This window comes from Notolabrus celidotus, chromosome 6, assembly GCF_009762535.1.
Source record: "Notolabrus celidotus isolate fNotCel1 chromosome 6, fNotCel1.pri, whole genome shotgun sequence".
Lineage (NCBI taxonomy): Eukaryota > Metazoa > Chordata > Actinopteri > Labriformes > Labridae > Notolabrus > Notolabrus celidotus.
Genome location: NC_048277.1, coordinates 14,027,710 through 14,052,181, shown reverse-complemented (window position 1 = coordinate 14,052,181; position 24,472 = coordinate 14,027,710). Strand labels below are relative to the sequence as shown.

General features: G+C 39.1%; 1 protein-coding gene across 9 annotated transcripts in view; it reads right to left on the bottom strand.

The window, feature by feature from the left end:
- The window catches only part of LOC117815065 (tenascin-X-like), a 62,575-nt gene that overhangs the window by 10,250 nt on the left and 27,853 nt on the right, over window positions 1-24,472 (bottom strand). For 5 of the 9 annotated variants that reach the window (XM_034686724.1, XM_034686725.1, XM_034686732.1 and 2 more), the window contains 31 exons: window positions 24,069-24,332; window positions 23,164-23,421; window positions 22,728-22,991; window positions 21,816-22,079; window positions 20,924-21,181; window positions 20,488-20,751; window positions 19,583-19,840; window positions 19,147-19,410; window positions 18,235-18,498; window positions 17,343-17,600; window positions 16,907-17,170; window positions 16,002-16,259; window positions 15,566-15,829; window positions 14,654-14,917; window positions 13,762-14,019; window positions 13,326-13,589; window positions 12,421-12,678; window positions 11,985-12,248; window positions 11,073-11,336; window positions 10,162-10,425; window positions 8,653-8,913; window positions 7,430-7,690; window positions 6,984-7,238; window positions 6,582-6,842; window positions 5,430-5,693; window positions 4,806-5,081; window positions 3,569-3,835; window positions 3,183-3,446; window positions 1,437-1,700; window positions 1,037-1,291; window positions 142-399 (listed from right to left, as the gene is read on the bottom strand). In XM_034686724.1, the coding sequence (XP_034542615.1) occupies window positions 142-399; window positions 1,037-1,291; window positions 1,437-1,700; window positions 3,183-3,446; window positions 3,569-3,835; window positions 4,806-5,081; window positions 5,430-5,693; window positions 6,582-6,842; window positions 6,984-7,238; window positions 7,430-7,690; window positions 8,653-8,913; window positions 10,162-10,425; window positions 11,073-11,336; window positions 11,985-12,248; window positions 12,421-12,678; window positions 13,326-13,589; window positions 13,762-14,019; window positions 14,654-14,917; window positions 15,566-15,829; window positions 16,002-16,259; window positions 16,907-17,170; window positions 17,343-17,600; window positions 18,235-18,498; window positions 19,147-19,410; window positions 19,583-19,840; window positions 20,488-20,751; window positions 20,924-21,181; window positions 21,816-22,079; window positions 22,728-22,991; window positions 23,164-23,421; window positions 24,069-24,332 (8,124 nt within the window). The remainder of the gene's footprint in view (window positions 1-141; window positions 400-1,036; window positions 1,292-1,436; window positions 1,701-3,182; window positions 3,447-3,568; window positions 3,836-4,805; window positions 5,082-5,429; window positions 5,694-6,581; window positions 6,843-6,983; window positions 7,239-7,429; window positions 7,691-8,652; window positions 8,914-10,161; window positions 10,426-11,072; window positions 11,337-11,984; window positions 12,249-12,420; window positions 12,679-13,325; window positions 13,590-13,761; window positions 14,020-14,653; window positions 14,918-15,565; window positions 15,830-16,001; window positions 16,260-16,906; window positions 17,171-17,342; window positions 17,601-18,234; window positions 18,499-19,146; window positions 19,411-19,582; window positions 19,841-20,487; window positions 20,752-20,923; window positions 21,182-21,815; window positions 22,080-22,727; window positions 22,992-23,163; window positions 23,422-24,068; window positions 24,333-24,472) is intronic. The other 4 variants (XM_034686729.1, XM_034686728.1, XM_034686727.1 and 1 more) reach the window with 4 other exon arrangements.

Sequence of the window (24,472 nt, the reverse complement as noted above, 5' to 3'; positions counted from 1 at the left end):
ATTCAGGATTTTTATGTAACTCTGGTAATACATATCCAAATAAGCTACTATTGCTACACTACTTTGGTTGATATGCTCATTTTACACTTGACCTCCCAGATGTAGGGACAGTAGCTTTAACAGCAAGCTGTTCATACATACGTGTAAAATATGACACAGTCACCGGAGTTGCCTGGGTGCCATCTTCTGTCTGTGTAGTCACAGTGAAGCTGTAGTTACTCCCAGAGAGAAGACCACTGATCATCTTTTCGGTGATGGTGACTGTTTCAGCTTGAGCATTGTTAGAGACCTGCACCACATACGAGTAGTGAGATTTTCTCTCCTGCTGGTCCCAAAAGATCTTCACTGTGTTTGTGGTGATTTGAGTCTTTTCTGCTAGCAGGTTTACAGGAAATGGTCCTGAGAAAACCAGACAGATGAAACATAGCAGTTATATGGAGCAGGTATAGAAAACAATAGGAAAAGGAGTTAGGATCATAACAGGCATAAACAATGACAAAAAATTTTTTTTTGGGAGTCAACATGCTGTGGTAATTACAGTTTGTGCACAAGGGTAATTTGATGCTTAAGGGCGACGATGATTGGGTAAAAATAAAGCAACTGTCTTTTCATAAAATGTTGTGTTTTTGTATGAATGATTTTTTTTTTATCATAAATACATTTGAAATTGAAGGCTTTCTCAATATCAAAGATTTTTTTTCAATACCTTTACTTGATACTGGCTGTGGAGTTTTATAACATACATGTTTTTTTCTAAAAGCATTTTTTTTTTGCAAATACTGCTTTTTGTGATGTGCACATTATCTAATTTGCTGTCAATATAGCAAATCTAAAATCAACATTGGAATGTAGAAAAATAAAAAATTTAGATCACAAAAAAAGGCCAAAAGTTAAAAAGGCTTTCCGAAAGAGTTATTTTTTTTTAAAAGGACAAACCGACACCAACATTTTCATACATATAAAACATACCAAAGAGTATTTGAATAAAATCCACAGTAATAACCTTTGTGCATTGTTGTATGTTTCTTATACTCACTTGTGTAGTTTTCTGCTGTAGCTGCTTCACTTTCATAGTCCATTGCACCCACAGTAACGACAGAGATATTGTACAGGTTTCCAGACTTCAGATTTTCCAGCACGAACCAGGTGTTTGCAGTGAGGACGGAGCCTTTAGAGATGGACACACTGAAGTTATACTGCCTGTGGTCCATGTCCTCAGGTGAAGACCAGGTGAAGTTAATGGAGTCCACAGTCTGGGAGTCCACCATGATGGGGCCAGGAGAGGTGGGAACTGAATAGCAGAAGGAAAACTTTGTCAATTGTTTTCGATACGTCATAAAATGGGTTTCCAAGTATAAAAAAAACAGGATACTACATATTGTTTGTATGGTAAATATTGTTTTCACAGGTTTAAATGTAAAGTCATTGTAACTCACAGGTTGCATTGCAAACACTTGAACTTTTATTCTCAAAGGGACCACTTTTAGTGACCACCTCCCCACAGTACTGCACTCCTGGTTTTAGGTTCTTAAACAGTCTGTTGGCGGATGTATTACTCAGGTCTGAGTTGCTTCCCTCATGCTCCCCGTTTTCATGCAGCAGGACGGTGTATGAGTCCACCTGACACTCTGCTGGTGTCCAGCTCACTGATAGGCTGGTTGTGTTTCCTAAGACTGAAATGATAGAAACTGCTGCTGGCCCTGTAAAAAAAACAACAACAATTATTGTAAGTTACTTCTAGAAGATCCTTAGTTAAACTCTTCATGAGCTTTTGAGCACACATAACCTTAATTTAAAGAAAAGAACGGTTGATTTAAGTATAAGGGTAGTAAGACTGCTATATGTTCTAGTTCCAGTCAAACATATCTTTGAGAAAAAAGTGATATCTGAGTGAACTATATACTTTTAATAACACAATTCTGTTATTAGATCAAAATTTATTTGTAAGTCATTCAAAATCTTAAAATGACTGAATAAATGCTTAGCAGTGCCTCTACAATTTATCTACAGCATTTGTTATTCCCTCCTGAATAGAATGCCTGAGCAAACATTTTTATGACTTTTGTCCATTAGATTAAAATACATATTAAATATACCAGAAGGTCCTGATTAAATTCTGTATTAACACAAGAGCTCCCCCATAATGAAGGCAAAACTTTTAGATGACAGGCATTAGTGCAGGTCTTCAAGCCTGCCCCCTCCATTATAAGGATAGAACATGAGTCAAATTATAAAATTACTCTTCAAAACATTTTTCTGAAACATGCTGTCTGTCATGACAGTCTGCTCTTATTGTGCTTATCAATTTCTCAGCAAAGTTAAGTTTTAATTCATTATTCGACGCTAAAAAGAAGGGATGCAACATCATGACTGCTCTGGTGACAAGCAGCGTTCTGTAGCAGATTAACAGTCATTGAACTTTCCATAACTGTGAATGTCCACTTCAGATCAACACAAGAATCTGTTCTGCTGTGGACTGTGCTGAACTGAGGGATCTTTTAAGGTATGGATTAAATGTTTGTTGGTAGTTTGGCAGTTAAATCCTTAGCAGGAGAGGTGTGATGTCTATTCCGCTGCTCCACCTGACAGATTGCTGCTGCACATGCCTCGGCTTCAAAAGTGTTACAAGCGCATAATGGCAGTAACCATCAGGGAAATATATTAGCTTCATTTCTTTACAAAATGAGGCAATTGATGCTTCTTAATATACAGTCAGTGGTTAAGATATTGTTTGGAATCGGACATTAAAGATCTGGATTTTGCAGAGAGTAAGGAATTATTTTGCTCAGAAACTCAGAAAAATCGGTGATTGAATACTATACATTAAGTTCATAATTTCACCAAAAATAAAATATAAACTTCTTGTAAAAAATAAAAAAGTGTGCTGCAGATATTTAGTTTGTCACATTAACAAATGTATTTTGTCTTATTACAGATCTTCATGATGATTAAACCCTGACTGATCTTAAAAAGAGAGTTTTATATCACTCCCAGCCTTCAGACAGTACATCATTAAATTAAAGTATTTTTTTAAAGTAATCATCAATATTAAGCTTAGCAATGGTGTCCCGCAGATTATGGTGCTGATTGCAATATTTATCAGGTCATCTTTTGTGCCACTGAAATGTAATAAATCTAAATAAAACATACAAAAAAAGAAATCAGAGGCTTCAGAGACATACATGTGTGACTCGATGTGTGTGTCTCCGCAGCCATGACTCCTTCAACAACTGGCATCACTGTAAATGTGTAAAAACTTCCAGGGCACAGATCGAGGAAGGTATACATCTCATCCTTGGTTGAATCATTTTTAACCAGCATGGCTTCCTGGTAAGCTAGCACCCAGTAGGAGTAGGACGACTTGTGATCACTCTGCCTCAGCCACGACAGCTGAATAGTTGTGGTGGTCACATTCACCACTGTGAGGTTGGACACAGCTATGGGCACTGCAGAAAACACAGCAGAGGGCAATTTAAGACTGAAGATCACAGTAATAATAAATTAATAAAGGTATTTCATTAAGAGACGGGATACTTGAAACTTTAAAGTGTTAGAAGTGATGCCTTACAGGTGTAGCTGAAGGTGTATTCATCAGTTGATTCAATTCCTGGTGCTGCTATCGTCCTCACGCTGATGTTGTATCCTGTTCCTGGCTCTAGGTTTGGTACATCAAAGCGGTCAGTGCTGACTGTTCGGTTGATTATTTTTCCTGTGGGACTGACGGCTTTAACTGAGTATTCGTAATAGTCCAGGAGTCCCAGTGGTTCTGACCATTTCACTTCTACAGAGGTGGTGGACTTTGGCACGGATACAAGGTTCAAAACTGGGTTCGGTGCTACGAAGATGATAAATGCAGGAGATGTTATCAAAGAGTCATTTCAAAATAAGACATTTTTTGAATGGCCCTGTCACACCTTGACAATTTAGCCAGTGTATGCCAGGGTATAAAAAAAATTGGCGAGTACGCTGGCTTATGTCGCATAAGTTATTAGGTAAGTTTTGTATAAGTTAAGAGCAAACTGAAGCACGCTGGTATACGCCGCAGTACATCGAGTAAGTCTAAAACATTTTTAAGTATGCAGCATATGGATCATACGTCCAGCATACGCCTGCCATAAGTTATAGGTAAGTTATGCGATCGTTGACACACCTTCACACACGTAGCGCTGTGTCTGCGTGTGTGTGAGTGTGAGAAGCCTTGGAGCCCTCACTCAGTGTCAAATAGCAGAGCCTCTGATACAGAAGCTGAAGCCAGCATGTTGGAGTCTGGTGGTGTTCAACAATAAAGCTGCTGTTGTTGAATTATATGAAGTTTTTGAAAGCGCAGTCAATAAGTGTAACTTCTTGTAAAGACCAGAGGCTGTGTTCCTGCTGGTTTAACTCCTCTGACACTCTCCACAGCTCGTCATGTTCTTATTTTTAATAACACACAAGTTTTTTAATCACCAATGCAAGTGCATCAAACTTCAAAACTTATACATTGTCATTAACGAGCTCCAGCCTTTTTTATACACTTATTCGGCGTTATCATACTGCTGCACACTTTGCACAAGTGGACTATATTTGGGCATAAGTTATACACCAAAAACTGAAGAAAAAAAACATCAGCGTGTGTCAGCGATTTAGAGCCATTTTAATACGTCGGGAAAATGCTGGCTACATCTTCAAGGTGTGACAGGGCCATCACATGCCACATGCTTTAGATTTCTTAATGTTACGTCATATTCTGTGAAATACATTGGGTCATTGTTCAAAATGAAAAGTAATTATACTACTGATAAAATAAAACTAAATCTCATACTTACAGGTGTAAGTAAAAATATGAACCTCCGAGCTCTTTAACTTCTGGGGACCAACTGTTTGCACAGATATATTGTACAGAGTTCCAGATGACAACGGAGACAGCTCTGCATTGTAGTCTGCGGTGCTTTTATTTAGTACTTCAACATCCTCAGGTGAGATGCAGGTGATATGGTAGCTGATGTCTGGAGCATCTTCCATCAAAGTAGGAGCAGTCCACCCAATCTGAAGTGAAGAGTTTGTCCTGTCACTGATGACGATGGGACCAGGAGGTGTGGGAGCTAACAAGTATGGACAACAGGTGGAAACAAAATATTTTTTTTTATGTGGGATAAGTCAACAAAATAAACTTAACATACACAAACAGAATTAACAAAACGATTTAAGAGCATTTTGTTTGTATGGCTTTTCTACAAAATATCAGGTTACTGAGGAGCACTAGTAGTTGTACAGGGAAGTATCAGGTATTTTAGAAACTACAAGTTGTCCAGAGTCAGCTGTGATCTTTTTTTTTTTTTTTTTCAAATTTTAATGTTTTAACCCAGCTAAACAGAAACATTATGAGAAGTTTCATTCTCCAGCTGAACAGAAACATGTAGTGATTGCTGACATACAGGTTGTTGACTTACCAGTGGCAAATGAAGCCTGGTCAGACGTCTGACTGAATTGTCCAGCGACAGCTGTCACGGTGATGTTAAAGACTCTTCCGGGTTTTAAACCAGTGAAGTGGAAACTGGTCTCTGTTCTTGTACTGCTGTTAGAAAAATGCAGTGCCTCATTTAAGATTTTCACCACATAGTGATCAACCCTCCCATCAGGCAGAATCCAGTCGATCTCTAAGTTATCGGTCCCATGTGGTTCCTTCACAGTAATGTTCACAGGCTTCTTAGGTCCTACAACAGAGAGGTAAAATATTATCTGGTTTTCTTATCATTGTATCTTAGAAAAAGCACATTACTCATTTATGCCATGTCACATTTTGAAATAGCATGACAAACAAAGTTTATATCGTTGCCCTTAAAGTCATCTGTTAATTGTGCCAAAAGTGAAAATATTACAACAACTAAACAATAAAGATTTGAAATCATTCAACATAACCAAAGCCTTCTTCATCAATGATAAAATGATCCGAGTGTTAGTAATAAATACACAATAATGTAGAGCTTTAAAATCATTATAGAAAATGAAAAGGTCATGAAATACTCAGAATTTTGCAGAAAAATGACTTCTCCTATGACTTTTAATGACTTTTAATGACTTTTTCACCAGAAAAAGTCACTTGCAAATTAACTTGTACTTGTTCCAGATATAAAACGATCAAATTGAGCAATGCTGCGAACACCTTGATTTTTGAAAATTCTGCTTTAGGTTTGTTTTATGGACACCATTTCCCACAGAAATCTGATTTAAATACAAGTCGAACATCACAACTACACCTTAAGTCCTTCCACTAATAATTTCTATTAGTCATTAATAAATGGGTTATAACTCACTAAAATGGGGATTTTATAAGTTTTGTTTTTTTGCTCATTTATAAACAGTTCATAGTTGAGCCTAAAAAAAACTTTTATGAATGCCACCATGGGAGAATGAATAGAAAACACATTATTCTGCTTTCAATTGCATTGGAGTGTGTAACAGTAAAGCTAATAAGTGTTTATCCTGCTTTTAAAATAAAACTATTCAGGAACTGTTTTAGCAAATGCTGGCTGTATCTCAACTTTGTTATAATTACACATGTTCTCAGATAGTCATCAAAACATTGGTTGGGGTACACCTACTTGTGGTGTTAAATACTGAGTATCTATCTCCCGTGTTTGTGGGATCTTCAGCGACAGCAAACACTGTAATGTTGCACCGGGACCCAGGGCTTAATTCAGTGATGTTGAAGGAGGTTTTGGTGGTCATGTTGTTACCGCTTTTTCCTCCTTGAGTCCACTGAACTATATATGAGGTAACATATCCCTCTGGTTTAGTCCACTTCAAAGAAACAGAAGATGTTGTGACTTCTACAATGGTGAGCTCCTTGACCACAGCAGGTTCTGTCAATGCAGGAAAAAATACAACATGAGGGGAAAAAAAACAATGTTGTTTGTAGCTTTACAATAAATGAGAACTTCTTCAAAGAAATTAAACCTGTCTGGTTTTTACTCATAATGTCCAGTTGAGGAAGTGTGGCTTACTGGTGTCTGAAGTGAATGTGTAGGGGTCTCCTATTTCATTAGCTGCATTCAAAGTGTAGATTTGGATGGTGTAGGTAGTACCAGGGATCAGGTCTGATAGCACAGCAGAGGTAAAAAATGGGTCTATGGACTTCACTGTTCCACCATTGTGCCAGTCTATCCTGTACTTGAACACCACATCAGGAGGTTTGGTCCAGCTCAGAGAAATGGAGGAGCTGTTTGTAGATACATTACAATGCTCAACTTTACGGGGTTCTAGAAAGGACAGAAGAGAAAATAAACAACAAAAAACAAAATGAGAACATATTTTGAAACACTACTCTTAATATCGGGCACTATGGTCAGATAAATGTTACACCAATGGAGGTTTGCACCAAGTACCCTGATCCAGCAAAAACACTGCTGTGGAAAGACTTCAAATCATGGAGTCATAGAAGCACACTTACTTGTGTATTGGGAAACAGTAGTACTCTGTCCTTCAGTAATGCCATCGTCTGCCACTGCAGTAACAGTTATTTCATACTGAACACCAGCAGTTAGATTAGTAATGTTAATATGTGTTTCTGTCACATTAACAGTCTCATTTATTCCTCCATTGTTCCAATGTACTCTGTAAATGGAGCTCTCCCCTTCTGGTTCAGTCCATGTTAGAGACATTGAGGATGTGGTAACATCAATGACAGTGAGATTTCTGACTACTTCAGGTTCTGTTAGTGCAGGATACATGCAGGGTAAGGGGGAAAAAAAACAATTTAGTATAAAAGAAAAATGTAGCCAAGGCACTTTTAAAACTTACAACATAATGGGCCCAATTGCACACCCAGCACAAATGTTTTGGTGAGCAGGGTAAGTGTCAATGTTGTTGTCCATGGGATACAGTCACCTTTCTTATGCTCTTTGCCCACGTTTTTAGAAAATTAGCATATCAGAGCCAAGGCGGACATGCACAGACATGCTCACATGCAACCTTAAAACACAACTGCCAGCTACAAATGGCACTGACCATCATGCCCACAGATATTAAAGGAGACTAAACAGTATCTGTTACACATGCAATACAAATTACAGCCATGTGATCCACCAGCAGAAGTATGTTTACAGCCAACCTTTCTTCGATGTAAAGCACACAGGACATTTGTTATCAAATCCTGACAAATACTGACTGTGTGTCTCGAGATTTTAATAATTAATAAAGTGACGCTGCTGTGCCTCTGTCGGTTTGGAGAATTATTTTTGTTTTTTTTGTTCAGAGGGATTTTTTCAGTAGGTAAAGCAACAATCCATGTATTGACATAACTCGTACAGTGGCCTGTGTTTTCTGCACTTTTAGAGGCACAGTAAAGGAAGTGAAGTTAAATATACCATCCTGTCCCTGGTCTATTCAAGTGCAAAGGCTGACATCCTCTGTGTAAATAGTGATATGCCTCCTACAGGCGCACCTGGCTCTTAAAGGGCATGAGAGAAGACTCACTGATTGGTTGGATTCATGTTATGCCCAAAGCACACCTTTGAAAAATTGAGAGACTTGATCCAATCTTTTCTTGTTAGTTTGTTTAGTTGTTTGTTTGTAACCCTAACTTTTTTTCCAAGGAAGACATGAAGGCTAAAAATTAGTTCCAAAACTGACTAACAGCACTGTCATAGTGAAAACAGTGAAGCAGTGTCTTACTGGTGTAGTGAGAAATCTCAGCCATTTCACTCTCTGTTGTATTATCTCCAGCCACTGCTATTACAGCGAAATGGTACTGCACTCCAGCCGTCAGCTGAGTGACGTTGATTTTTGTTTCAGTGACAATGATACTCCTCTTAGTTGTTCCATTAGTCCACTGTACTTTAAAGAAGGAGCTCTTTCTCTCAGGTTCAGTCCATTCAAGAAATATTGAGGAGGTTGTGATGTGGATCACAGTGAGGTTTCTGACCACTTCAGGCTCTGTGAGAGAACAGGTGTTTTGTGACATGAAATGAAAGGTTATCAATCTACAAATATTAAAACTTGATCACGGCAAGGTACTCCGAGTCCTTTTTGAGATCCAGAGGCATTCCTAGTTCAGACAGGATATGTAATCACTCTCATCAATGAAGATCAGGCAGTGTTGACCAAGGAAATAGCAATGCTTTGTTAATGGCATGCTCTCCATACAATGCACAATGGTGAGCATCAGGTGACCAGGCTGTCATCTATGGAAACAGCCTAACCAGACTCTGCCTGAAGAAGTCACATGAAGTCTACCTCTTGTTTGCCCCCCACTCACATGAACAACAATAGGATCTGGTACATTATAAACTGAGAAGTAGGAAACAGTTAGGGCCTCCCCAGATGTGTAAACAGCCAATGCAAAGAATGCATTTTAGGCCAATGCATGCAGCGGATGCTGCTCTGCACAAGAATCTCTTTCCACAACCAAAGCCATCTCAGACCTTGTAGATAAATGTTTTTTGGTCAACAAACATAAATCATCTTGTCTACAGATTCTGCTTTCATACAAGTAAAGGTGTTCTTTAAATAATCTTTTTCTTTAAACCTGATTTGATCACTGCAACAGGTGATCTCCAAAAGTTATTTGCTCCATCAGATGTGTTCAGTTGACTCTCTCTACCTGACAGTATCAATCTTATATCAAGCATACTTACTTGTGTACTGAGAAACAGTGGTAGAGTTCACCATTGAAGGCTACAAAAAGCAAGACTATGCACAATGGTGAGCATCAGGTGACCAGGCTGTCATCTATGGAAACAGCCTAACCAGACTCTGCCTGGAGAAGTCACATGAAGTCTACCTCTTGTTTGCCCCCCACTCACATGAACAACAATAGGATCTGGTACATTATAAACTGAGAAGTAGGAAACAGTTAGGGCCTCCCCAGATGTGTAAACAGCCAATGCAAAGAATGCATTTTAGGCCATTGCATGCAGCGGATGCTGCTCTGCACAAGAATCTCTTTCCACAACCAAAGCCATCTCAGACCTTGTAGATAAATGTTTTTTGGTCAACAAACATAAATCATCTTGTCTACAGATTCTGCTTTCATACAAGTTAAGATATTCTTTAAATAATCTTTTTCTTTAAACCTGATTTGATCACTGCAACAGGTGATCTCCAAAAGTTATTTGCTCCATCAGATGTGTTCAGTTGACTCTCTCTACCTGACAGTATCAATCTTATATCAAGCATACTTACTTGTGTACTGAGAAACAGTGGTACTCTTTCCATCAGTAATGCCATCTTCTGCAACTGCAGTAACAGTTATTTCATACTGAACACCAGCAGTCAGGTCAGTGATGTTAATATTTGTCTCTGTCACATTATCCTCCTTCATTTCTCCATTGTTAGTTTTCCACTGCACTCTATAGAGTGAGCTCCCTCCTTCTGGTTTAGTCCAGTCCACAAACATTGAGGATGTTGTGGCATTAATGACAGCAAGATGTCTGACTACTTCAGGCTCTGTGAGATCAAGATGAATACAGGGTGAGGTAGAACATGTAACATTTTAGTGCAATGGAAAATAACTAACCTGACTGTTGCAGTTTAAAATAATTCAACTGAATGTTTCATGACAAAAGAGTAGAGTTCACCATTGAAGGCTACAAAAAGCAAGACTATGCACAATGGTGAGCATCAGGTGACCAGGCTGTCATCTATGGAAACAGCCTAACCAGACTCTGCCTGGAGAAGTCACATGAAGTCTACCTCTTGTTTGCCCCCCACTCACATGAACAACAATAGGATCTGGTACATTATAAACTGAGAAGTAGGAAACAGTTAGGGCCTCCCCAGATGTGTAAACAGCCAATGCAAAGAATGCATTTTAGGCCAATGCATGCAGCGGATGCTGCTCTGCACAAGAATCTCTTTCCACAACCAAAGCCATCTCAGACCTTGTAGATAAATGTTTTTTGGTCAACAAACATAAATCATCTTGTCTACAGATTCTGCTTTCATACAAGTAAAGGTGTTCTTTAAATAATCTTTTTCTTTAAACCTGATTTGATCACTGCAACAGGTGATCTCCAAAAGTTATTTGCTCCATCAGATGTGTTCAGTTGACTCTCTCTACCTGACAGTATCAATCTTATATCAAGCATACTTACTTGTGTACTGAGAAACAATGGTACTCTTTCCATCAGTAATGCCATCTTCTGCAACTGCAGTAACAGTTATTTCATACTGAACACCAGCAGTCAGGTCAGTGATGTTAATATTTGTCTCTGTCACATTATCCTCCTTCATTTCTCCATTGTTAGTTTTCCACTGCACTCTATAGAGTGAGCTCCCTCCTTCTGGTTTAGTCCAGTCCACAAACATTGAGGATGTTGTGGCATTAATGACAGCAAGATGTCTGACTACTTCAGGCTCTGTGAGATCAAGATGAATACAGGGTGAGGTAGAACATGTAACATTTTAGTGCAATGGAAAATAACTAACCTGACTGTTGCAGTTTAAAATAATTCAACTGAATGTTTCATGACAAAAGAGTAGAGTTCACCATTGAAGGCTACAAAAAGCAAGACTATGCACAATGGTGAGCATCAGGTGACCAGGCTGTCATCTATGGAAACAGCCTAACCAGACTCTGACTGGAGAAGTCACATGAAGTCTACCTCTTGTTTGCCCCCCCACTCACATTAACAACAATAGGATCTGGTACATTATAAACTGAGAAGTAGGAAACAGTTAGGGCCTCCCCAGATGTGTAAACAGCCAATGCAAAGAATGCATTTTAGGCCATTGCATGCAGCGGATGCTGCTCTGCACAAGAATCTCTTTCCACAACCAAAGCCATCTCAGACCTTGTAGATAAATGTTTTTTGGTCAACAAACATAAATCATCTTGTCTACAGATTCTGCTTTCATACAAGTAAAGGTGTTCTTTAAATAATCTTTTTCTTTAAACCTGATTTGATCACTGCAACAAGTGATCTCCAAAAGTTATTTGCTCCATCAGATGTGTTCAGTTGACTCTCTCTACCTGACAGTATCAATCTTATATCAAGCATACTTACTTGTGTACTGAGAAACAGTGGTACTCTTTCCATCAGTAATGCCATCTTCTGCAACTGCAGTAACAGTTATTTCATACTGAACACCAGCAGTCAGGTCAGTGATGTTAATATTTGTCTCTGTCACATTATCCTCCTTCATTTCTCCATTGTTAGTTTTCCACTGCACTCTATAGAGTGAGCTCCCTCCTTCTGGTTTAGTCCAGTCCACAAACATTGAGGATGTTGTGGCATTAATGACAGTAAGATTTCTGACTACTTCAGGCTCTGTGAGTGGACAGGTGTTATATGGGAAGAGAAACGTCTTAAATGCATTTATATTTAGAAAGTATTTCACTCTTATGCTGACTTGAAGCTTAAGTACATCTATCGTGTTTGTGTTTCTAAGCCTTGCTTTTTTACTGCCAGACAATTTGTTCTCTGTTTGAAGAATTCTTACTTGTGAAATGAGAAACAGTGATACTCTTTCCATCAGTACCAGGTACCACTGCAGTAACAGTTATTTCATACTGAACACCAGCAGTCAGGTCAGTGATGTTAATATTTGTCTCTGTCACATTATCCTCCTTCATTTCTCCATTGTTAGTTTTCCACTGCACTCTATAGAGTGAGCTCCCTCCTTCTGGTTTAGTCCAGTCCACAAACATTGAGGATGTTGTGGCATTGATGACAGCAAGATTTCTGACTACTTCAGGCTCTGTGAGATCAAGATGAATTCAGGCGGAGGGAGAACATATAACACTTTAGTGCAATGGAAAATAACTAACCTGACTGTTGCAGTTTAAAATAATTCAACTGAGTGTTTCATGACAAAAGAGTACAGTTCACCAGTGAAGGCTACAAAAAGCAAGACTATGCACAATGGTGAGCATCAGGTGACCAGGCTGTCATCTATGGAAACAGCCTAACCAGACTCTGCCTGAAGAAGTCACATGAAGTCTACCTCTTGTTTGCCCCCCACTCACATGAACAACAATAGGATCTGGTACATTATAAACTGAGAAGTAGGAAACAGTTAGGGCCTCCCCAGATGTGTAAACAGCCAATGCAAAGAATGCATTTTAGGCCAATGCATGCAGCGGATGCTGCTCTGCACAAGAATCTCTTTCCACAACCAAAGCCATCTCAGACCTTGTAGATAAATGTTTTTTGGTCAACAAACATAAATCATCTTGTCTACAGATTCTGCATTCATACAAGTTAAGATATTCTTTAAATAATCTTTGTCTTTAAACCTGATTTGATCACTGCAACAGGTGATCTCCAAAAGTTATTTACTCCATCAGATGTGTTCAGTTGACTCTCTCTACCTGACAGTATCAATCTTATATCAAGCATACTTACTTGTGTACTGAGAAACAGTGGTACTCTTTCCATCAGTAATGCCATCTTCTGCAACTGCAGTAACAGTTATTTCATACTGAACACCAGCAGTCAGGTCAGTGATGTTAATATTTGTCTCTGTCACATTATCCTCCTTCATTTCTCCATTGTTAGTTTTCCACTGCACTCTATAGAGTGAGCTCCCTCCTTCTGGTTTAGTCCAGTCCACAAACATTGAGGATGTTGTGGCATTAATGACAGTAAGATTTCTGACTACTTCAGGCTCTGTGAGTGGACAGGTGTTATATGGGAAGAGAAATGTCTTAAATGCATTTATATTTAAAAAGTATTTCACTCTTATGCTGACTTGAAGCTTACGTACATCTATCGTGTTTGTGTTTCTAAGTCTTGCTTTTTTACTGCCAGACAATTTGTTCTCTGTTTGAAGAATTCTTACTTGTGAAATGAGAAACAGTGATACTCTTTCCATCAGTACCAGGTACCACTGCAGTAACAGTTATTTCATACTGAACACCAGCAGTCAGGTCAGTGATGTTAATATTTGTCTCTGTCACATTATCCTCCTTCATTTCTCCATTGTTAGTTTTCCACTGCACTCTATAGAGTGAGCTCCCTCCTTCTGGTTTAGTCCAGTCCACAAACATTGAGGATGTTGTGGCATTAATGACAGCAAGATGTCTGACTACTTCAGGCTCTGTGAGATCAAGATGAATACAGGGTGAGGTAGAACATATAACATTTTAGTGCAATGGAAAATAACTAACCTGTCTGTTGCAGTTTAAAATAATTGAGTACAAAAGAGTACAGTTCACCATGCAAGGCTACAAAAAGCAAGACTATGCACAATGGTGAGCATCAGGTGACCAGGCTGTCATCTATGGAAACAGCCTAACCAGACTCTGCCTGGAGAAGTCACATGAAGTCTACCTCTTGTTTGCCCCCCACTCACATGAACAACAATAGGATCTGGTACATTATAAACTGAGAAGTAGGAAACAGTTAGGGCCTCCCCAGATGTGTAAACAGCCAATGCAAAGAATGCATTTTAGGCCATTGCATGCAGCGGATGCTGCTCTGCACAAGAATCTCTTTCCACAACCAAAGCCATCTCAGACCTTGTAGATAAATGTTTTTTGGTCAACAAACATAAATCATCTTGTCTACAGATTCTGCTTTCATACAAGTAAAGGTGTTCTTTAAATAATCTTTTTCTTTAAACCTGATTTGATCACTGCAACAGGTGATCTCCAAAAGTTATTTGCTCCATCAGATGTGTTCAGTTGACTCTCTCTACCTGACAGTATCAATCTTATATCAAGCATACTTACTTGTGTACTGAGAAACAATGGTACTCTTTCCATCAGTAATGCCATCTTCTGCAACTGCAGTAACAGTTATTTCATACTGAACACCAGCAGTCAGGTCAGTGATGTTAATATTTGTCTCTGTCACATTATCCTCCTTCATTTCTCCATTGTTAGTTTTCCACTGCACTCTATAGAGTGAGCTCCCTCCTTCTGGTTTAGTCCAGTCCACAAACATTGAGGATGTTGTGGCATTAATGACAGCAAGATGTCTGACTACTTCAGGCTCTGTGAGATCAAGATGAATACAGGGTGAGGTAGAACATGTAACATTTTAGTGCAATGGAAAATAACTAACCTGACTGTTGCAGTTTAAAATAATTCAACTGAATGTTTCATGACAAAAGAGTAGAGTTCACCATTGAAGGCTACAAAAAGCAAGACTATGCACAATGGTGAGCATCAGGTGACCAGGCTGTCATCTATGGAAACAGCCTAACCAGACTCTGACTGGAGAAGTCACATGAAGTCTACCTCTTGTTTGCCCCCCCACTCACATTAACAACAATAGGATCTGGTACATTATAAACTGAGAAGTAGGAAACAGTTAGGGCCTCCCCAGATGTGTAAACAGCCAATGCAAAGAATGCATTTTAGGCCATTGCATGCAGCGGATGCTGCTCTGCACAAGAATCTCTTTCCACAACCAAAGCCATCTCAGACCTTGTAGATAAATGTTTTTTGGTCAACAAACATAAATCATCTTGTCTACAGATTCTGCTTTCATACAAGTAAAGGTGTTCTTTAAATAATCTTTTTCTTTAAACCTGATTTGATCACTGCAACAAGTGATCTCCAAAAGTTATTTGCTCCATCAGATGTGTTCAGTTGACTCTCTCTACCTGACAGTATCAATCTTATATCAAGCATACTTACTTGTGTACTGAGAAACAGTGGTACTCTTTCCATCAGTAATGCCATCTTCTGCAACTGCAGTAACAGTTATTTCATACTGAACACCAGCAGTCAGGTCAGTGATGTTAATATTTGTCTCTGTCACATTATCCTCCTTCATTTCTCCATTGTTAGTTTTCCACTGCACTCTATAGAGTGAGCTCCCTCCTTCTGGTTTAGTCCAGTCCACAAACATTGAGGATGTTGTGGCATTAATGACAGTAAGATTTCTGACTACTTCAGGCTCTGTGAGTGGACAGGTGTTATATGGGAAGAGAAACGTCTTAAATGCATTTATATTTAGAAAGTATTTCACTCTTATGCTGACTTGAAGCTTAAGTACATCTATCGTGTTTGTGTTTCTAAGCCTTGCTTTTTTACTGCCAGACAATTTGTTCTCTGTTTGAAGAATTCTTACTTGTGAAATGAGAAACAGTGATACTCTTTCCATCAGTACCAGGTACCACTGCAGTAACAGTTATTTCATACTGAACACCAGCAGTCAGGTCAGTGATGTTAATATTTGTCTCTGTCACATTATCCTCCTTCATTTCTCCATTGTTAGTTTTCCACTGCACTCTATAGAGTGAGCTCCCTCCTTCTGGTTTAGTCCAGTCCACAAACATTGAGGATGTTGTGGCATTGATGACAGCAAGATTTCTGACTACTTCAGGCTCTGTGAGATCAAGATGAATTCAGGCGGAGGGAGAACATATAACACTTTAGTGCAATGGAAAATAACTAACCTGACTGTTGCAGTTTAAAATAATTCAACTGAGTGTTTCATGACAAAAGAGTACAGTTCACCAGTGAAGGCTACAAAAAGCAAGACTATGCACAATGGTGAGCATCAGGTGACCAGGCTGTCATCTATGGAAACAGCCTAACCAGACTCTGCCTGAAGAAGTCACATGAAGTCTACCTCTTGTTTGCCCCCCACTCACATGAACAACAATAGGATCTGGTACATTATAAACTGAGAAGTAGGAAACAGTTAGGGCCTCCCCAGATGTGTAAACAGCCAATGCAAAGAATGCATTTTAGGCCAATGCATGCAGCGGATGCTGCTCTGCACAAGAATCTCTTTCCACAACCAAAGCCATCTCAGACCTTGTAGATAAATGTTTTTTGGTCAACAAACATAAATCATCTTGTCTACAGATTCTGCATTCATACAAGTTAAGATATTCTTTAAATAATCTTTGTCTTTAAACCTGATTTGATCACTGCAACAGGTGATCTCCAAAAGTTATTTGCTCCATCAGATGTGTTCAGTTGACTCTCTCTACCTGACAGTATCAATCTTATATCAAGCATACTTACTTGTGTACTGAGAAACAGTGGTACTCTTTCCATCAGTAATGCCATCTTCTGCAACTGCAGTAACAGTTATTTCATACTGAACACCAGCAGTCAGGTCAGTGATGTTAATATTTGTCTCTGTCACATTATCCTCCTTCATTTCTCCATTGTTAGTTTTCCACTGCACTCTATAGAGTGAGCTCCCTCCTTCTGGTTTAGTCCAGTCCACAAACATTGAGGATGTTGTGGCATTAATGACAGTAAGATTTCTGACTACTTCAGGCTCTGTGAGTGGACAGGTGTTATATGGGAAGAGAAATGTCTTAAATGCATTTATATTTAAAAAGTATTTCACTCTTATGCTGACTTGAAGCTTACGTACATCTATCGTGTTTGTGTTTCTAAGTCTTGCTTTTTTACTGCCAGACAATTTGTTCTCTGTTTGAAGAATTCTTACTTGTGAAATGAGAAACAGTGATACTCTTTCCATCAGTACCAGGTACCACTGCAGTAACAGTTATTTCATACTGAACACCAGCAGTCAGGTCAGTGATGTTAATATTTGTCTCTGTCACATTATCCTCCTTCATTTCTCCATTGTTAGTTTTCCACTGCACTCTATAGAGTGAGCTCCCTCCTTCTGGTTTAGTCCAGTCCACAAACATTGAGGATGTTGTGGCATTAATGACAGCAAGATGTCTGACTACTTCAGGCTCTGTGAGATCAAGATGAATACAGGGTGAGGTAGAACATATAACATTTTAGTGCAATGGAAAATAACTAACCTGTCTGTTGCAGTTTAAAATAATTGAGTACAAAAGAGTACAGTTCACCATGCAAGGCTACAAAAAGCAAGACTATGCACAATGGTGAGCATCAGGTGACCAGGCTGTCATCTATGGAAACAGCCTAACCAGACTCTGCCTGGAGAAGTCACATGAAGTCTACCTCTTGTTTGCCCCCCACTCACATGAACAACAATAGGATCTGGTACATTATAAACTGAGAAGTAGGAAACAGTTAGGGCCTCCCCAGATGTGTAAACAGCCAATGCAAAGAATGCATTTTAGGCCAATGCATGCAGCGGATGCTGCTCTGCACAAGAATCTCTTTCCACAACCAAAGCCATCTCAGACCTTGTAGATAAATGTTTTTTGGTCAACAAACATAAATCATCTTGTCTACAGATTCTGCTTTCATACAAGTAAAGGTGTTCTTTAAATAATCTTTTTCTTTAAACCTGATTTGATCACTGCAACAGGTGATCTCCAAAAGTTATTTGCTCCATCAGATGTGTTCAGTTGACTCTCTCTACCTGACAGTATCAATCTTATATCAAGCATACTTACTTGTGTACTGAGAAACAATGGTACTCTTTCCATCAGTAATGCCATCTTCTGCAACTGCAGTAACAGTTATTTCATACTGAACACCAGCAGTCAGGTCAGTGATGTTAATATTTGTCTCTGTCACATTATCCTCCTTCATTTCTCCATTGTTAGTTTTCCACTGCACTCTATAGAGTGAGCTCCCTCCTTCTGGTTTAGTCCAGTCCACAAACATTGAGGATGTTGTGGCATTAATGACAGCAAGATGTCTGACTACTTCAGGCTCTGTGAGATCAAGATGAATACAGGGTGAGGTAGAACATGTAACATTTTAGTGCAATGGAAAATAACTAACCTGACTGTTGCAGTTTAAAATAATTCAACTGAATGTTTCATGACAAAAGAGTAGAGTTCACCATTGAAGGCTACAAAAAGCAAGACTATGCACAATGGTGAGCATCAGGTGACCAGGCTGTCATCTATGGAAACAGCCTAACCAGACTCTGACTGGAGAAGTCACATGAAGTCTACCTCTTGTTTGCCCCCCCACTCACATTAACAACAATAGGATCTGGTACATTATAAACTGAGAAGTAGGAAACAGTTAGGGCCTCCCCAGATGTGTAAACAGCCAATGCAAAGAATGCATTTTAGGCCATTGCATGCAGCGGATGCTGCTCTGCACAAGAATCTCTTTCCACAACCAAAGCCATCTCAGACCTTGTAGATAAATGTTTTTTGGTCAACAAACATAAATCATCTTGTCTACAGATTCTGCTTTCATACAAGTAAAGGTGTTCTTTAAATAATCTTTTTCTTTAAACCTGATTTGATCACTGCAACAAGTGATCTCCAAAAGTTATTTGCTCCATCAGATGTGTTCAGTTGACTCTCTCTACCTGACAGTATCAATCTTATATCAAGCATACTTACTTGTGTACTGAGAAACAGTGGTACTCTTTCCATCAGTAATGCCATCTTCTGCAACTGCAGTAACAGTTATTTCATACTGAACACCAGCAGTCAGGTCAGTGATGTTAATATTTGTCTCTGTCACATTATCCTCCTTCATTTCTCCATTGTTAGTTTTCCACTGCACTCTATAGAGTGAGCTCCCTCCTTCTGGTTTAGTCCAGTCCACAAACATTGAGGATGTTGTGGCATTAATGACAGTAAGATTTCTGACTACTTCAGGCTCTGTGAGTGGACAGGTGTTATATGGGAAGAGAAACGTCTTAAATGCATTTATATTTAGAAAGTATTTCACTCTTATGCTGACTTGAAGCTTAAGTACATCTATCGTGTTTGTGTTTCTAAGCCTTGCTTTTTTACTGCCAGACAATTTGTTCTCTGTTTGAAGAATTCTTACTTGTGAAATGAGAAACAGTGATACTCTTTCCATCAGTACCAGGTACCACTGCAGTAACAGTTATTTCATACTGAACACCAGCAGTCAGGTCAGTGATGTTAATATTTGTCTCTGTCACATTATCCTCCTTCATTTCTCCATTGTTAGTTTTCCACTGCACTCTATAGAGTGAGCTCCCTCCTTCTGGTTTAGTCCAGTCCACAAACATTGAGGATGTTGTGGCATTGATGACAGCAAGATTTCTGACTACTTCAGGCTCTGTGAGATCAAGATGAATTCAGGCGGAGGGAGAACATATAACACTTTAGTGCAATGGAAAATAACTAACCTGACTGTTGCAGTTTAAAATAATTCAACTGAGTGTTTCATGACAAAAGAGTACAGTTCACCAGTGAAGGCTACAAAAAGCAAGACTATGCACAATGGTGAGCATCAGGTGACCAGGCTGTCATCTATGGAAACAGCCTAACCAGACTCTGCCTGAAGAAGTCACATGAAGTCTACCTCTTGTTTGCCCCCCACTCACATGAACAACAATAGGATCTGGTACATTATAAACTGAGAAGTAGGAAACAGTTAGGGCCTCCCCAGATGTGTAAACAGCCAATGCAAAGAATGCATTTTAGGCCAATGCATGCAGCGGATGCTGCTCTGCACAAGAATCTCTTTCCACAACCAAAGCCATCTCAGACCTTGTAGATAAATGTTTTTTGGTCAACAAACATAAATCATCTTGTCTACAGATTCTGCATTCATACAAGTTAAGATATTCTTTAAATAATCTTTGTCTTTAAACCTGATTTGATCACTGCAACAGGTGATCTCCAAAAGTTATTTGCTCCATCAGATGTGTTCAGTTGACTCTCTCTACCTGACAGTATCAATCTTATATCAAGCATACTTACTTGTGTACTGAGAAACAGTGGTACTCTTTCCATCAGTAATGCCATCTTCTGCAACTGCAGTAACAGTTATTTCATACTGAACACCAGCAGTCAGGTCAGTGATGTTAATATTTGTCTCTGTCACATTATCCTCCTTCATTTCTCCATTGTTAGTTTTCCACTGCACTCTATAGAGTGAGCTCCCTCCTTCTGGTTTAGTCCAGTCCACAAACATTGAGGATGTTGTGGCATTAATGACAGTAAGATTTCTGACTACTTCAGGCTCTGTGAGTGGACAGGTGTTATATGGGAAGAGAAATGTCTTAAATGCATTTATATTTAAAAAGTATTTCACTCTTATGCTGACTTGAAGCTTACGTACATCTATCGTGTTTGTGTTTCTAAGTCTTGCTTTTTTACTGCCAGACAATTTGTTCTCTGTTTGAAGAATTCTTACTTGTGAAATGAGAAACAGTGATACTCTTTCCATCAGTACCAGGTACCACTGCAGTAACAGTTATTTCATACTGAACACCAGCAGTCAGGTCAGTGATGTTAATATTTGTCTCTGTCACATTATCCTCCTTCATTTCTCCATTGTTAGTTTTCCACTGCACTCTATAGAGTGAGCTCCCTCCTTCTGGTTTAGTCCAGTCCACAAACATTGAGGATGTTGTGGCATTAATGACAGCAAGATGTCTGACTACTTCAGGCTCTGTGAGATCAAGATGAATACAGGGTGAGGTAGAACATATAACATTTTAGTGCAATGGAAAATAACTAACCTGTCTGTTGCAGTTTAAAATAATTGAGTACAAAAGAGTACAGTTCACCATGCAAGGCTACAAAAAGCAAGACTATGCACAATGGTGAGCATCAGGTGACCAGGCTGTCATCTATGGAAACAGCCTAACCAGACTCTGCCTGGAGAAGTCACATGAAGTCTACCTCTTGTTTGCCCCCCACTCACATGAACAACAATAGGATCTGGTACATTATAAACTGAGAAGTAGGAAACAGTTAGGGCCTCCCCAGATGTGTAAACAGCCAATGCAAAGAATGCATTTTAGGCCAATGCATGCAGCGGATGCTGCTCTGCACAAGAATCTCTTTCCACAACCAAAGCCATCTCAGACCTTGTAGATAAATGTTTTTTGGTCAACAAACATAAATCATCTTGTCTACAGATTCTGCTTTCATACAAGTAAAGGTGTTCTTTAAATAATCTTTTTCTTTAAACCTGATTTGATCACTGCAACAGGTGATCTCCAAAAGTTATTTGCTCCATCAGATGTGTTCAGTTGACTCTCTCTACCTGACAGTATCAATCTTATATCAAGCATACTTACTTGTGTACTGAGAAACAATGGTACTCTTTCCATCAGTAATGCCATCTTCTGCAACTGCAGTAACAGTTATTTCATACTGAACACCAGCAGTCAGGTCAGTGATGTTAATATTTGTCTCTGTCACATTATCCTCCTTCATTTCTCCATTGTTAGTTTTCCACTGCACTCTATAGAGTGAGCTCCCTCCTTCTGGTTTAGTCCAGTCCACAAACATTGAGGATGTTGTGGCATTAATGACAGCAAGATGTCTGACTACTTCAGGCTCTGTGAGATCAAGATGAATACAGGGTGAGGTAGAACATGTAACATTTTAGTGCAATGGAAAATAACTAACCTGACTGTTGCAGTTTAAAATAATTCAACTGAATGTTTCATGACAAAAGAGTAGAGTTCACCATTGAAGGCTACAAAAAGCAAGACTATGCACAATGGTGAGCATCAGGTGACCAGGCTGTCATCTATGGAAACAGCCTAACCAGACTCTGACTGGAGAAGTCACATGAAGTCTACCTCTTGTTTGCCCCCCCACTCACATTAACAACAATAGGATCTGGTACATTATAAACTGAGAAGTAGGAAACAGTTAGGGCCTCCCCAGATGTGTAAACAGCCAATGCAAAGAATGCATTTTAGGCCATTGCATGCAGCGGATGCTGCTCTGCACAAGAATCTCTTTCCACAACCAAAGCCATCTCAGACCTTGTAGATAAATGTTTTTTGGTCAACAAACATAAATCATCTTGTCTACAGATTCTGCTTTCATACAAGTAAAGGTGTTCTTTAAATAATCTTTTTCTTTAAACCTGATTTGATCACTGCAACAAGTGATCTCCAAAAGTTATTTGCTCCATCAGATGTGTTCAGTTGACTCTCTCTACCTGACAGTATCAATCTTATATCAAGCATACTTACTTGTGTACTGAGAAACAGTGGTACTCTTTCCATCAGTAATGCCATCTTCTGCAACTGCAGTAACAGTTATTTCATACTGAACACCAGCAGTCAGGTCAGTGATGTTAATATTTGTCTCTGTCACATTATCCTCCTTCATTTCTCCATTGTTAGTTTTCCACTGCACTCTATAGAGTGAGCTCCCTCCTTCTGGTTTAGTCCAGTCCACAAACATTGAGGATGTTGTGGCATTAATGACAGTAAGATTTCTGACTACTTCAGGCTCTGTGAGTGGACAGGTGTTATATGGGAAGAGAAACGTCTTAAATGCATTTATATTTAGAAAGTATTTCACTCTTATGCTGACTTGAAGCTTAAGTACATCTATCGTGTTTGTGTTTCTAAGCCTTGCTTTTTTACTGCCAGACAATTTGTTCTCTGTTTGAAGAATTCTTACTTGTGAAATGAGAAACAGTGATACTCTTTCCATCAGTACCAGGTACCACTGCAGTAACAGTTATTTCATACTGAACACCAGCAGTCAGGTCAGTGATGTTAATATTTGTCTCTGTCACATTATCCTCCTTCATTTCTCCATTGTTAGTTTTCCACTGCACTCTATAGAGTGAGCTCCCTCCTTCTGGTTTAGTCCAGTCCACAAACATTGAGGATGTTGTGGCATTGATGACAGCAAGATTTCTGACTACTTCAGGCTCTGTGAGATCAAGATGAATTCAGGCGGAGGGAGAACATATAACACTTTAGTGCAATGGAAAATAACTAACCTGACTGTTGCAGTTTAAAATAATTCAACTGAGTGTTTCATGACAAAAGAGTACAGTTCACCAGTGAAGGCTACAAAAAGCAAGACTATGCACAATGGTGAGCATCAGGTGACCAGGCTGTCATCTATGGAAACAGCCTAACCAGACTCTGCCTGAAGAAGTCACATGAAGTCTACCTCTTGTTTGCCCCCCACTCACATGAACAACAATAGGATCTGGTACATTATAAACTGAGAAGTAGGAAACAGTTAGGGCCTCCCCAGATGTGTAAACAGCCAATGCAAAGAATGCATTTTAGGCCAATGCATGCAGCGGATGCTGCTCTGCACAAGAATCTCTTTCCACAACCAAAGCCATCTCAGACCTTGTAGATAAATGTTTTTTGGTCAACAAACATAAATCATCTTGTCTACAGATTCTGCATTCATACAAGTTAAGATATTCTTTAAATAATCTTTGTCTTTAAACCTGATTTGATCACTGCAACAGGTGATCTCCAAAAGTTATTTGCTCCATCAGATGTGTTCAGTTGACTCTCTCTACCTGACAGTATCAATCTTATATCAAGCATACTTACTTGTGTACTGAGAAACAGTGGTACTCTTTCCATCAGTAATGCCATCTTCTGCAACTGCAGTAACAGTTATTTCATACTGAACACCAGCAGTCAGGTCAGTGATGTTAATATTTGTCTCTGTCACATTATCCTCCTTCATTTCTCCATTGTTAGTTTTCCACTGCACTCTATAGAGTGAGCTCCCTCCTTCTGGTTTAGTCCAGTCCACAAACATTGAGGATGTTGTGGCATTAATGACAGTAAGATTTCTGACTACTTCAGGCTCTGTGAGTGGACAGGTGTTATATGGGAAGAGAAATGTCTTAAATGCATTTATATTTAAAAAGTATTTCACTCTTATGCTGACTTGAAGCTTACGTACATCTATCGTGTTTGTGTTTCTAAGTCTTGCTTTTTTACTGCCA